Here is a 14,525-nt window from a genome sequence, read left to right on the forward strand (position 1 = left end):
GACTGCCTCATAAGTACTTACAGAGTATTCAATATCAGTATTTGGATGTGGTTGGCTTCATCTGATAAGAGAGACCTAGTATAGATGTAAAGTGCACTAAAAAGTAATTTTTTCTTTGAAAATTTGAAATGCAACTAGCAGAAAAGAACAAGGTGTTAAATATGGCAAGTTAAAAAAAAAAATCTCTGCAGTACCTGCTGTTCCTCTTGGCTCTCGCTCTGGCGTAATAGGCTTCATAACACTTAGGCTTCAGATCCAAGGCTTTGGTAGCAAACTCTTCAGCCATTCCAAAATCCTAATAAAGGAATCAAACATGCTCATTACACAGTGCCAGTCAAAGCAAGCTGCCAGCTGCGGGTCATGCTCTGGCTCCAGGAGCGCAGCCAGCGCACGTGGCAGAGGCTCCTGCCCCAGTCTGCAAAAGCAGGTATTTGCTCAAAGCACACACGGGCACAGCTGTGGCACCTGGTTGTGCTGGTTGATAACAAAGTTTTCCATTTAGTGTTTCTCATTAACAGTGTTTTCCATTCAGTCTTTAAAAAGTACTGCAAAGATCCAGTAGTTCATTATTCCACAATAACTGCATGACGTAAGACCAGCTGTAATAGATCCCCCACAACAACATATCCTCATCTTATAAGCCACCCATTTATTGACATGATAAAGCCCAAGATCAGGATATAGTGAAAAGGATTCTAAAATAGCACAGACAAATGTCCACATACAACCCAGTAATGCAGTAGGATATAAGTCTCGGATTCCCAGTGCCAGAGAGGCAGCAGACTAACAGCAAGAGCTTACATTTGTTTTGCGGCGACATCGTGACAAGTTCAGGTATAATGAAACTCTCAGCTCAGTGAAGGCTTTCATTTCCTCACCAAACCCTTCCCTTGGGAACTTCCTCAATGCATACTGATAGCGCTGTGCTGCTTCCCTCATCTTGCCTTTCTGCAAATTTTAGGGAACAAGAGGTTTTTCACAAACTTTTAATATTGCAATACTGTTGCCAAAAAGCATATTTATATTTGACACCTACCAAGAGATGCCCTTCAAGTAGAAAACACAGAGACAGATTTTCTAATAAATATACACAGTATGAACTACACTGTCAGAAAAGCACAGTGACAGCCTGCATGGTAATCAGAGTTTGTGTCCCTTTCTGAACTCAAACGTTAATGGTATTTGACAAGGATAAAATTTGCACTAATATATACTACTAGTACCAGAAAAAAATCATATTATCTGATATATTATTGCTCTGTTTTAAACAAAATAGTAATATATTAGATTATATAACTGAAAAGGAGGCATAAAGGCATTCAGTCTACCTTCAGGCAGAAGTCCAATGTTCTGCTGCCAGAAAAAAAGAAAAATCCACCTACTTTATAGAGTGTATTTCCTTCTTCCATCAGTTTCTGCAGAAGAATCAGGAGAATATCGGGTTTGGAGGTAGCCATTGCCCATGCTGCATTTCCTGCAAGTTAAATTTTAAGGCTCTCTGACAAAAGGGTAGAAAGTGTCTATCACAGTAGAAAGCCTGGTCCTACTTCAGTATATATTCCACCTACATGGAACCAGTACTACTATTATCATCATAATTAGGGTGTACACATTTAAAATGTATCTATGCTGCCACCTGGACAGCAGCCAGGTATTAAATGGTGTGATACATTTCATTCATGTGAAGGAATGTATAGAAGTCACAATTAAATTCATGCCTAAGTAAGAACCTGTATTTGATCACACTTACTACCCAAATAATATGAAATAGTGTTTGATATGTACGAAATATTCAGTAATTATCACACACGCAACTGCATCATTTACTGGGCTACTGGCAATACATAAATTACATTTCTTTGGCCTACCCTTTGCAAAAATACACAGTTCTATAGTTTATTAGAAGAATGTTATTTAAAAGTGAAACTCCCTTATCTAAATCAATAGTGCCACAATTATGTATCAGTAATAGCACAATCAGCATTTTCTTGTCTTAAGGCACTATATTAAGGCATAGTAACCATATACAGTGACTCCTCCAGGCCTCACCATCAGCACACATCAAAGAAGGAGCAGAATATAAGTCCTTGTGTTTCCTCACTTCTAAAGTGAGTCTTGTGTGTCTGCCTTTAAAGGAGATTGTTTCTCTCGGGTGGGCATCTGCAAACCAGACAGCCTGCAAAAATCTGGTGTTTTATTTCATTTACTTCACAGAAATAACTAATTCTGGCAGAGCAGAACCCAGCTGTTTGTCACGGTGCAGGGCAGTTTCACTAACCCAGCTTAGCTCCTTTTCTCAGCAGCATGACCACGACTGAGGTATTGCGGCAGCCAATCGCTCTGTCCAGTGGCCTCATGCCACTGTGGTCCACGTGCTCAATCATTGCTCCTTTCTCCACCAAATACTGCACCTGAGAGAAGAAACGAAACATGTTTTGTAACATGGCTTTTGGTAGGAAAGGCAGACCAAGGAAATATTTAAGGTACCATGTAATCTTCTTTGAAACACACTGAGCATATGCTGCTGAGTACAGTACAGCAACCTAAAACCCACCAAAGGCACCACAGCACAGGCAGGCTGGAGGGAAGCAGCAGTTCTTTCCCATAACCATTACTTGCTCAAGTGCCACCAGCAGTGATCTTGTAAGGGAAGAGGCACCAATAGTCCTGCCCATGGACAAGCCCCATGACCCACAGCCATGGGCCTGCACAAGGACCTCTTTACTGGCATTGTCCCTGTCCCAGTCTGGCCAGTAGCTGAGCACAGACCTACTGAAGGGACTGGTCTAGGCAAGGAAATGGGAGCTGGCACCACTCCAGGACAATGACCTACAGCAAAGGTAGGGACAGGAAGGAGCCTGGACGCCCCTCATTCTCCAGAACAGTCTCCAGTACCCAGTGTCACGGGCAAAAGCACACACAGTGTCTGAAAACTACCAAAGGCACTATGGAACCTGAGGACTTACTTAAAATTTCAAGTTAATTCAGACAAAGGCTGAATGGGACAACATGCTATAGCGAGTTGCATGCCACAGCAGCACCTGAAACAGACCTTGTGTATGCGAGCTGCAGAAACACAGATGTGAGTGAGTGTGAGAGGCTGCGTGTGCTGCTCTGCCTAGTTCCTTGCTGACCTCGGATCTGTCCACAGTGCCTGCAGACCTGAGTGTCCCTTTCCTCTTCTTACACCTCTTCTTGGGGTTTGCTCTACAAAGGCACCAACCAACCAGGACCCTGAGAAGGGACCTCTGTGGGTTTGCAGCATAATTCTGGGCTTCTACCTATCTAGAAAATGCTTTCCTGAGCAAACATTTTCACTGCAGTCAAGATGAGAGCAGTGTAACCCTCTTGGCTACTTCTCCGAATATCCTATTTTGGTAGGCAATATTTTTTCTAAATTCTAAATTTTTGTAACTTTTTCTTGAATGTTATGCTTTGTTATACTTACAATATCAGCATCCCCATAAAAAGCTGCCAAGTCTAGGGGTGTTCGTCCATTTTTGTCTGTCTGATCAGTTGCTGCACCTTTCTCTACTAAATACCGAACTACTTCCTTGTGGCCTTTCAGACATGCCCAGCTCAGAGCTGTCAGTCCTTCTTTGTCCAGAGAAGAAACAGTTGCACCTGTAAAATTAATATGAACTTTGCTGTGAAGATTGTCTGTTTAAACGAAAAAATTCCTTAACTCATCCACACGCAATCCCTGGTGCAGCTGTAATCTGCTATTGATTTTCTACCTTCAGAAAGGAGAAATTCCACAGTGCTCAGATGTCCTTCACAAGAAGCCACCATCAGTGGTGTCCGGCCTTGCTTATCACTTAAATTCACATCAGCCCCATGCTCCACTAGAAGTTTAGCAATCTGAAACAGAAAATATCAATTTAAAAATACATTCCTTGCACCAGAGGGGATTTAGATTAGATATTAGGAGAATTTCTTAGAAAGTGCTGTCCAGCCCTAGCACAGGGGCAGGGGTGGAATTCCCACCTGCCTCATCCCTGAAGGGATTTAAAAGCCACATAGGTGTAACACTTCAGGACGTGGGTTACTGGTGGCCTTGGCAGACCTGGGGAACTGGCCTTGATGGTCTTGGAGGGCTTTTCCAATCTTACCAACTCTATGATTTTATTAAATTGGCAGATTGAGATTTCAGCCACAATATCATAAACTTTTAACAAAGAGGACTAAGGTGGTGTTTATGGCAACCACTGAGAAGTTCTGTGTTGGCGAAGCCCTAACTGCAGTTCAAGGCCTTCTCCTGACAGGAGAGGCCAGCATGAGGAAGGCTTCTGAATCAAAGGTTCTCTCTCTGCACAGCAGCAGTACAAAAGATCTGAAATCACCTCTGGTCTTGGTCTAGGAAATAAAATATTTTAAACTCATGTTATTTTTCAGGCATATCATAACTAAGACTGTTGTGACACCACATGTCACAAGTGCTTTTTAAGTTATGTGCTTTTTAAGTTGTTTCCAGGGATACAAAGTGAAGTGAAGCTTCTGAGCACATCCTTCTGAAGCAGATGCAAACATGCATTAGAAAATTGACACTATTTATTTTCCAAACTAGAGATGAGAGGAATCAGGGACACGTCCCACAGGACCCCCCAAGCTGTGCCAGACCTGCCAGTGGCCCTGCCGGACGGCGCACAGGAGCGGGGGCACGCCTCTCCTGCTGGCCCTGCTCACGGCCGCGCCGTGCCCGAGGAGCAGCCTGCACACTTCCAGCTTTCCTCTTCCTGCAGCAGCTGTCAGGGCTAGAGAAAGCATTTGCATCAACAGCAGCTCTTGGCTTTTTTGGCCTTTGGACACATGCACAATATGTGAGTGTTACTGAATCCCCATTCTTTCAGCTTTTCACTGTGACACTTACTGAAAGCTGAAAAGAACAAAAAAAGAAAATACTTCCCCATCATAATTTTTCCCCATCTTCTATTTTGCTCATATTGTGTTTTAAACAGAACTTGAAATTTAAATTTGTGTTGAAGTCAGTCATGCCAACAAGTATTAAAAAATGACTCAATGTGTGACTTATGCAAGAATCAGCAAAGGACTTGTCCTCCAGCTTCTAAAGCCTACTAACTTCCATTTTCCTCTAAGTGAGTGAGTCAAATAGTGAATTTCCTGTTACTCATTTTTATCATTTTCAAACACAGTCAAATAGAACTTTTTTTTAAATTCCAATGAATGCCAAAAGTAAAGGAAATTACAACCACTACAGGAAGAAGTAAATTTTTCTTTTTTAGCACTTATCTTACCCATTCCTTCCTCAGTTGATGAAAGTGCACTGTGTAACAGTTATAACAACTTTTAGAGCTGAACAACTGGAAAGTAACTGTTACGGATATCAATATTACAAGCAAAAGAGTCAAGTCTTGTTCAAAAATCCCCCTTTTAGGGAGTTCACTTCCTCAGTGAGTGAACATTCTCAAGGTATTATGCAAGGATTTCAATAAAAAATGCTGACAGGAAAATACTGAAGGACAAAATTAATTTAGAAACAGATATAAGGCTTTTGGAAATCTGCTGGATTTGCAACAAGGGTTCCTACACGAGTAGGAACAAGGCACATCTGCTTCTCTAGGATGTGAGAGGCCACTGACCATCATCCCAATGCTGCTCCCCCACCCTTGGCTGTTTCCATGGAATAGAAATGCCATTCACAAGACACAACCAGGGAACTGCAGTGCAGGCATTACAGCCTGCCTTAAAAACTACATTTGGCCTTTCCCAGATGTCCAAAGGCAGATCTCTCCTTCTACTGCCTAATCAGAACAAATGAGGCTATGGCCCAGCATTTCCTGAAAACTAATGATATTTAAACAAAGGTTCTCAGACAGAGAATCCCATAAAATTCCACACTAAAACTTAAGCACTGTATTTCCACAATTTTCCATTTAGTTAAAGAGTCAGTAATTTACAGTAATTTTAATACTTCAGTACTTGAGATGCATAGATTCAGTAAGTTAGAACCATACTTATAAAGTGCATTTTATTATTAAAACTGGTATTTTCCAGTATTTTTATTATGGAGAACAAAATTTTAAAAGTAAGATTAAAAAATTAAAACCTCTTTATTCTTAAATTAGCAATGCTAATTATGAAACACACAAGAAGGGAAATACCTGTTTCTCCCCACAAGGCATCAGTGTCATTGATGTCCATGTCATGGTCTTTTGCAACTGTCAAGATGTAGCGAACCACCTGCCAAAAACAGTGAGCAGAGATGTGCTGAGCCAAGAGCATCAGCTGTCACTCATGTGATACAAGGGAGAAAAAGATGTAAAATGAGTGAGAGTGCTTCTCTCTCAATGCATAGAATCAACAGAAAAGAAAATCAGTATTACTCAAAACAAATTCAGTAGGACTGAATGACTTTAAGACAAGTGAATGTTATTGAAAACAGTTTTTAAAAAGCCCAGTGCTCTTCTGTGAATTTGTTGTTTGGCATGACTAGGATTTAATGAGTTCCCATGTGGCCTATATAGAACAGAATAATCAAAATAAACAATGGCAAAAATAAAGCCTCCCAGTTCAGTGAGGAAATTCCAGATCATTAAAACAAGAGAGCAAAAATGAGAATATTTGCATACATTTTGTGAAATACCTAGGTTTTTCCTTCCACAATGCTTATAGCTTACCTGTTTTTCTAAATTTCTTCCCAGAATGGTCTAAGCATATGTCAATAAATGGCAATTTTTAAGGCTGAAATAAGCTTTTAATTAAGTTTTGCTGTGTTTCTACAATATTAAGGAAATCTGTGTTTTGAAACCACCTGCTAAAAGATCAATAAATGAAAACTTTTTCTCCTGACTGTTTTCAATAGATTTTCTAATGGGGTACATGGTCACTGAGGCTGCAGTCAACAGGTGAGGGAGGAAAATCATACTAACAAGAAGGAAAAAACAAAGGCAGGAAAGGAGAAAGGATCTGTGTTTTTTCAGGCAGTCTGAAAACTGTTGTATACAATGTATGGAAAATCCTAGGATTCAAAATACTAGGACATAATTTATTAAAATTCATGAAACACACAGATCTTCTTTCCAGCTAGGAATACAGCTTCCTAATGTCTTAAAAATAGGGAAAGATGGACATTTTTCAGGTATGTATTTATGAGTAATGTGATCTCTTTTGTTGATATTCAGGAGTTGACTGTTTTCATTTAATCAGTGGACAGCAAACAAGAATTTTCATGGAAGTAAAGGAATTATCCATTCATCCAAGTTAACCATATCTCAGAATCCTCAAGTTTGTATTGTAAGACAGCAATGGCTTATATACCATATAATGAATTACCTGCACATAGATATTTCTATACTTGGATAATCTAAACAACTTCAAAGATCAGACTCTTTATCTTATAGCAACTTAAAACTGGATTTAAAAGAAATAAATATTGAAACAGCTTTATTGAAGAGATTTTGTTTCCATTTTGCTACACCACTTACTACATAACTAAGTCCCCTTGCATAGCTGATCTTCATTAAAGTATCTTTACTTACCCATTACTTCTCTATCAAGTAACAGTTTACAGTTTATTTTCCTAATGAACAGAAGACATACTTGTATTACCTAAATATCTAAAGCATTTTAAGTACTTCTTATGTGTTTATTTTTAGTGTTCCTTCCCAAGTTTCTGTCTAAAGTGACACTGAGCTGAAGTCTGTAAGTTGGCATGTGCATCAAGCTAAAAACTGAAGCCTGTGTGATTGCATGCAATGAAAAATTGGAAGAAAAAATTCAACCTGAAGTAGAAAGATATTTGGGTGGATCAGTGATACAGAAAATCATCACCACCACTAGAGATTTAGGACTATTTCCAAGGACAGGGAGGAGAAAGTAGACAGAAAATTACATATAAACAAATCCTGAAGCAAACTCTATTATTGGATACTCAGCTAGAGCATTTAAACCAGCTGCTAATATATACTACAATAAATATCAGAAGTGTCAACAATTCTTTCCAAGCCTCTTTTAAAATGAGCTGCAAGCACTGTTGTAGAGTTCTGACGATTTCAAACAGATCTGGGAGTACCTGTATTCCCAACCCACCTGGCAGTGCCCCATGCTGGCAGCTGCTGTGAGAGCTTGTTGCAGTGCCTGGCGCTTCCTCAGTGAATCCTGTTCTTGGGAGGGAGCCACCCAGACCAGGCCAAGCAAGAACTCCAGGATTCCGCAGTGCCCTCTCAGTGCACTGTGGACCAAAGCACACTGGCCCTTCTTGTCTGCAAGGTCAGCCTGAGGGGGGAAATGGAACATCTGAGGTTAAAAGATGCAGTGAAAGGCTGTTGAGAGGAGATGCTTCAGGGCACTATGAGAGAGCAGCTCTCACTCCTGACTTCCAGGACAAGGGGGAACACCTGGGGAATTACAGGCCCAACAGCCTCACCTGAGCAGCTGGGAAGGTGATGGAAAACCTAATCCCGGAGATAACTGCCAGACACAGGAAGGACAAGGTGAGCAGGACCAGTAAGCATGGGCTTGCCAAGGGGAGAGATTGTGCTTAGCCTGCTGGACAGCCAGCGGCTCTGAGGGGACAAAGGATGGGTGAGGAGAGCTGGGGATGCCCTTAACCTCGAGTTCAGAGGGCCCCAACACTCTCTCGGTAACAGCCCCTGACAAGCTGATGACAATGGGGAGTGAAAGCACACAGTGAGGGGCCCTGAAACAGCTCTGCCAGAGGGCTGTGACCAGCAGCATGTGCAAAATGCTTCACGGAACTCTGGGCTCACCCCTCGGGCCTAGGCTTGATAATTATACACTTAAGTAATCAATAACAGCTTTTTTAGGCCTTTGTATGACTCTTCTGGCTGCAGGCTTGGCAATCTTTGTGCACCAGCTCACCTTTGCACCTTTTCTGCACAGCAGTGACACGATGTTCATGTGACCTGCAGCAGCTGCATAACTAAGGGCTGTCATCCCGTTTTCCGAAGTTCCATCAATAGCAGCTCCAAACTCGAGTAAAAGAGTGACCACTTCTTCATGTCCAAGGTGTGACTGAACACACAGCACTGGAGCATTATTCAGTACTTCAGTTCTGTAATTCACATTTGCTCCTGCCAAAATCAGCAGCCGACTCACCTAAAATTTAATTAAAACAAAACAATGTTTTCCTCAGATTTGTATGAATTTGATATCTTGATCAGGTACTCATTTGTTACGCCCTAATTTTGATGCAGATTTTATTGGCAGACATCAACTTTAACACATATATAGCAGTATACCAGTTTAAAATCTTCTCTTAGTAAATGTATTACTGAGCACTGCACTCCCAAGAGGAGACCTGTCTCTCCCCTGAAACTCACTACTCTCATCACAACTGCATGTGTGACTTGCTGCTACTCTGCAACTACCTCCATTAAGAGAACCAAATTGGATAAAAAGAAATTCTCAAAAAAAATGGCCAGAGCATGCACGTGTGTGTTTATGTACACACAAATTTCCAGTTAAAAGCCTTAGCAGCTGGCTCAAATTCCAACTGACTGACTTGGATTTCACTATCCATCATCTGGGAATTCAAGTAACAGTGCAAAGTTATTTTATTATGTGGTATTTTAAATCCCTTCCTCTCACAGTATTTTCCCCTTTTACAACTGACACTTTCCCACAGAAGCAAAGAGCACTGAGCTCGGCCCAGCAAGGCCATGTGGAACATCTAACCCCAAAAATGCAGCCACATACTCACCTGTGCTACAGAGCACAGCCACAGAAGAAAGAAGTAAAAACCCTTCTTTCCACCAATACTATCAAGGAAAACTGACGTGAACTTTAGCAACAGCTTACAAAAGTACATGGAAACTTGTCACAAAATAGCTCAGATCCAGGTGCTTTTCTGCTGAAGGGTTACACTGACTTCAGCATTTCCCTGCCCAGTGCCAGACAAAGCACTGGCTGTACAGCCCTGCTGATTGTTCTTACCTTCACGTTGGGTGTGTAGATGTTTCTTAGAGAAGCCAGGGCTGTAGACAATCCATCAGTACTATAACCAATCCACAAGGCTTGGAGATGACTGGAAGAAATTCCGGTCCTTTTACTGAGACCCTAACAGAAATGATATAACAGGAAATCTCTCTATAGAATTTGAAATCCTATTTTAACCTACAACTCAGTATCAAAAAAAAATAAAATCTGGATCGATAGCACTACCAAGTATTTTGCATAAGCTCCCAAGAAATTATTCAAGCAAGTCAGAGGAGAACCTCTACAATGTGTTCACATGAACAGGTCATAAAGCCTGCTAAGCTGCAAGCTTTACCTTGAAAATATGAGCTTTAAGTATATGATGGCCAAGTTCCATAGTTTGTTGTCGGTTTAACTTTCCCTCCTGTCGAGAAAACATGAAAGCCAGCAGTGCATGTCCATTCCTAATAAAAGGGATTAAGAGAGAACCACTTTTATAACTGTATTTCAGTAAATACACATCTTTATGCCTGATATAACAGTTCAACTTTGTTAGACTACTGAAACATAACATCACATCTTAACAAAATTCTTTCCATAACGAAATTATGCAAAATGAAAAATGGCAAATTTTGAAGATGAAACACTCCTGGTATGTATTTCTGTATTTCTGTGCTGTCCCCTCACAGGGGGCCTGTGTCAGCTGTGAAGTGGTTTACATACTGCTCCTTTTTGCATTCTCAGAGACAGGAACTGCAGGCATGTCAGAAAGAAGCCAATCCTTTTAGCAGCACAAGATCTGAATGCTTGTGAAATTTGAGCAAAAACGTGTATTTAGTAATTCTGCACCTATATTAGTGGTGATCAATGTTCCAGGAAACAGTGAGAGCAGCACAACCCTGAGAAAACAAGGCTATCATACACTGTTTGTTAACCAGGGGCAAGCACTGGGAGTTCCCAGTGTGGTGAGACCAGGGGTCCACAGGCTGCAAGCCCTGGTCCCACCTACAGAACTGGTTCTGTTACAGCCACTTGAAAACTCAGACAAGTCTTGGGCTGGTAATAATTTTAAATGTCAGCATTATTTATTCTTTTGTAAAACCCAAAAGCTGTAAACCCCAAGGAACATTTAAAAAAAAAAAAAAAAAAAAAAAAAAGGGGGAGAGAAGGGGAGCCAACTGTGTGAACATGACAAACATTAACAGCCACTGTCTCCAACTCAACCAACTCTGGCTCTCAAAGTTACAGAAAGTGAGCTGGAACAAACTAGAACAATGCCAGCAGGATATAATTACAGCACAAAATGTGTCATTATTTTTACGTTTAAAAAAGCACAAATGATCTGTTCCTTCTATTCCTGCATTCTATATTACATAGACAAGGTGCTGCTGCACAGGATTTTAAATAACTTTGCTGTGTTAATAACAATATAGCACTCTTAAATTCTCCATGAAGGTAGCAAAGTCAAATGCTACAAACTTCTGACTTCCATAGAATGAATTATGCATTGCAAACTTTGAATCTTAAGTCACATTACCTCAAAATATATAAAAGATTTCATTTTGGGAAACATTAGGTGCGCTTGTATTTTAACATCACTCCTCTCACCAACTGCTGCAATCAAATATTAGAAACCTAATTTTGGTTATTTGAACATAATTACTGCAGTTTTAATTTACCTTGGCTCACATAAGAAGTCAGTATTTTCACCTTCTGCTCTCCAGACAAGCCATTCCCTGAAGGAAGGATGGCAGAACATGCGCGTTTTGTCACGTCTTTTGATCAGAAAACAGGAAAGGGCTTCCATCCTCTGGCTGAAGTCTTCCCACTGTTGTTCACTGTTTATTTGTCCTGCATTAATAGCCTGGAAAATCTGGTCATCTGTCATGGGATGCAGGGATGCCAATGCCACATTCAATATGGGCTGAGCTCGCTCAAAAGCAGAGTTTGTCATGAACTTCATATTGCACTGCAGTAAGTACAGCTCTGACAGAGACACAGGAACAACCTTGTAGCTTGCACTTTTGATTACTAAATGACCTTTTTGGAACAGATCCAGAGTGAGTTTCAAATAGAGATATGATCCCAGGCTTCTCATGATCAGGTGGTTACTCACTCTCCCAATTGTAGCTGCATCAGCTTTTCCATTTAAAGACATGTTGTTTATAATTTCCTGACTGTTATTAATTCTGTACTGAATATAAGCATTCAAATCATCGTGAATTCCTTTGTTGTCTGGAAAATTATCCAGGGATATTGCGATAAATGGCAGTGAACTTATCACTTCCTGTGAGGGAGAAAGGGGGGAAAAATAGGAAAAAAAAAGCAAACCAAAGACATTATAGTATTCCAGCACTGACAACTCAATGATGCATCTCTGCTACACTTCCCTTCTGTAGTGAGTACCAGATTAAAAAGGAATTCAGCAACACTGCGATGATTTTGCAAATATTGCCTCCAAATAAGAGGTAGAAGAGTATTTTTACATTTTATCATTTTTCATAGGAAAGTCTCAAATATTTCACTGACCAAACTCAACAATTGAAGGGGATGAGAAATTACCTCTTCAAAGTCAAAGAAATGGAAAACAGTTACCAGAACTGGATCCTGAGACAGGCCAGGGAAAAGGGGAAGCAAAATGAATGATCTATTAGGCAGGAATGTTTTCTTAAGTATCACAACTGACAAGAGAGAAAAGACTCCTCTTATTTCACCTTCCAGTAACAATGTACCAGAAAGGTGCTGTGCAAATCCCCAGCCCCATGTGCCTGAAGGTTAAGTACCAAGTACAGCACAGACATTTCAGCAGGTTCACCTGAACACACTTTCATGCTTCTGTTACACAGAACACTTTAATGTTTATGTAAATAAAGATCCAAAAGACCTTTATTTAAAAGAAACATTTCTGCAACTTCTAACTTAAACCAGAAACTTCTTACATGGAGTCATATATTAGAAAGGTTTAGCAAACATCTCCTGACCTTCTCAACACAAAAAGGAACTATTCCACTTTATGTAATTAAATGGATTTCAAAAAGCTGCACTTTCAGACTAGTGAGATGTTTTAAGAAAAGACACACTTCTCCAGTCTCCAGAGAGGGAATAAGTCTCTGCTACAGAAATCCCTTTTTAAACCCAAAAATTTAGTTGAGAAACAAACTCTTCAGCCAGTTAAAGACCCTGAGTGCTAGTAGTAAGAAGGCAGAGAAGAAATAAACTCTCAGAGATTGTACTGAAGCACAGCTGCACCTAAACACTGCACTCCTGAGGTAGAAGGGGACAGACTCAAATTTCATCATTTCTTATATTAGCAACTCTACTGACAGCTGCAATACAGTGATTCACAATGGAAAAGGCCTCCAATATTGTATCTGTCCACTGCAAATAAACATGTAACAAAGGAAGGAAGGAAAAAATCCATGAGACTTTGAGTTCCTCTAAACCCAGTATTTTTCATAACAATGCAGCTGTGATCATTTGGTCTTTGAGAGTAAGAAAAGCATTAAAAGGTGTTTTTACCTGGAAATTAGTTCTTACAGTCACTATGAGCTTCAGCCAGGGAGGAAACTTATAGATTATACTTGTGATAAATGAAGAAATTGTGTCACCATAATCAGGTTTATGAAATTCAGCATCATTTAAACCATCTACCAAAATTATGTAGTCTTCCTCAGGAATCTTCTGCTCTGAAATTTGAGAATAAAAAAGGAAAAGATAAAAAAAACATTCTCCCTTAAAGCGACACACCTTTATCCTTCAATTTCACATGTCAAGAAACAAAAATGTATCTTTATGCACACCAGTACATCTTACGGCATTTAAACATTATTTAGGAGACTAAAAACAACATTAGAAGACTAAAAACAGTTTTAACAGGAATTATAGACTCTGTTTATATGTAGGCAAAGCCCCCATTCTGCCACAGATCAGGTATCAAGCTGGCATAGGCAGGGAAGCAGCTGATTTCAAGGGGAGCTTGCTAGGGCTTCATTAATTATAGAAATCACATTGCTACATGCTTTCTTTTACACACCATACTGGAGGGAACGGCTGCAACTGTGTCAGGGGAGGGTTAGGGTGGATATCAGGAAAGGTTCTTCCCTCAGAGGGTGCTGGGCACTCCCCAGGGAAAGGTCACACTGCCAAAGCTGCTGGAGGACCATTTGGACACCACTCCCAGGGATGGCCAGGCTGGGACTGTTGGGGTATCTGTCCAGGGACAGGAGCTGGATTGATGATCCTGGTGGGTCTTTTTCAGCTTAGGAGATTCTGTGATTGTTGGAAAACTGCCACATCCATTTTAAAAGCAAGCAAAACCTACATCCATTTTGCAGATGTTTAGGCCCAGAAAATTATAAAGTATGTGACAAAACTGAAATGCATCTTAAAACAAAATCCTTTAATGTGAATTTGTCAGCTTTAACTTCAAGCTAATAGCTGTCTTCCTGTTTTGTAGCAAAAAAAAAGTAAATATAAAGTTTCTATGACCTTTAATAAGTTTCACAGCATTTTAATTTAAACATGAATTATCTGTTTAAAACTCATCTATTATTGTTACAAACAACTAGCACAATTAAGGAATTCCTTTGTCCACAAATGTTCTGCTTTATTTATTTTTAATACTTTTC

The 14,525-nt window shown here is 40.2% G+C and overlaps 1 protein-coding gene across 6 annotated transcripts in view; it reads right to left on the reverse strand.

Moving 5' to 3' along the window:
* TANC1 (tetratricopeptide repeat, ankyrin repeat and coiled-coil containing 1) overlaps positions 1–14,525 on the reverse strand; it is a 61,166-nt gene that overhangs the window by 3,210 nt on the left and 43,431 nt on the right. For all 6 annotated transcript variants that reach the window (XM_030241653.2, XM_030241654.2, XM_030241652.2 and 3 more), the window contains 14 exons: positions 13,417–13,583; positions 11,577–12,184; positions 10,253–10,361; positions 9,916–10,038; positions 8,842–9,078; positions 8,050–8,235; positions 6,123–6,201; positions 4,621–4,754; positions 3,738–3,861; positions 3,449–3,624; positions 2,279–2,411; positions 1,383–1,474; positions 802–948; positions 195–295 (listed from right to left, as the gene is read on the reverse strand). In XM_030241653.2, the coding sequence (XP_030097513.1) occupies positions 195–295; positions 802–948; positions 1,383–1,474; positions 2,279–2,411; positions 3,449–3,624; positions 3,738–3,861; positions 4,621–4,754; positions 6,123–6,201; positions 8,050–8,235; positions 8,842–9,078; positions 9,916–10,038; positions 10,253–10,361; positions 11,577–12,184; positions 13,417–13,583 (2,416 nt within the window). The remainder of the gene's footprint in view (positions 1–194; positions 296–801; positions 949–1,382; positions 1,475–2,278; positions 2,412–3,448; positions 3,625–3,737; positions 3,862–4,620; positions 4,755–6,122; positions 6,202–8,049; positions 8,236–8,841; positions 9,079–9,915; positions 10,039–10,252; positions 10,362–11,576; positions 12,185–13,416; positions 13,584–14,525) is intronic.

Source organism: Serinus canaria, chromosome 7, assembly GCF_022539315.1.
Source record: "Serinus canaria isolate serCan28SL12 chromosome 7, serCan2020, whole genome shotgun sequence".
In the NCBI taxonomy this organism is placed as follows: domain Eukaryota; kingdom Metazoa; phylum Chordata; class Aves; order Passeriformes; family Fringillidae; genus Serinus; species Serinus canaria.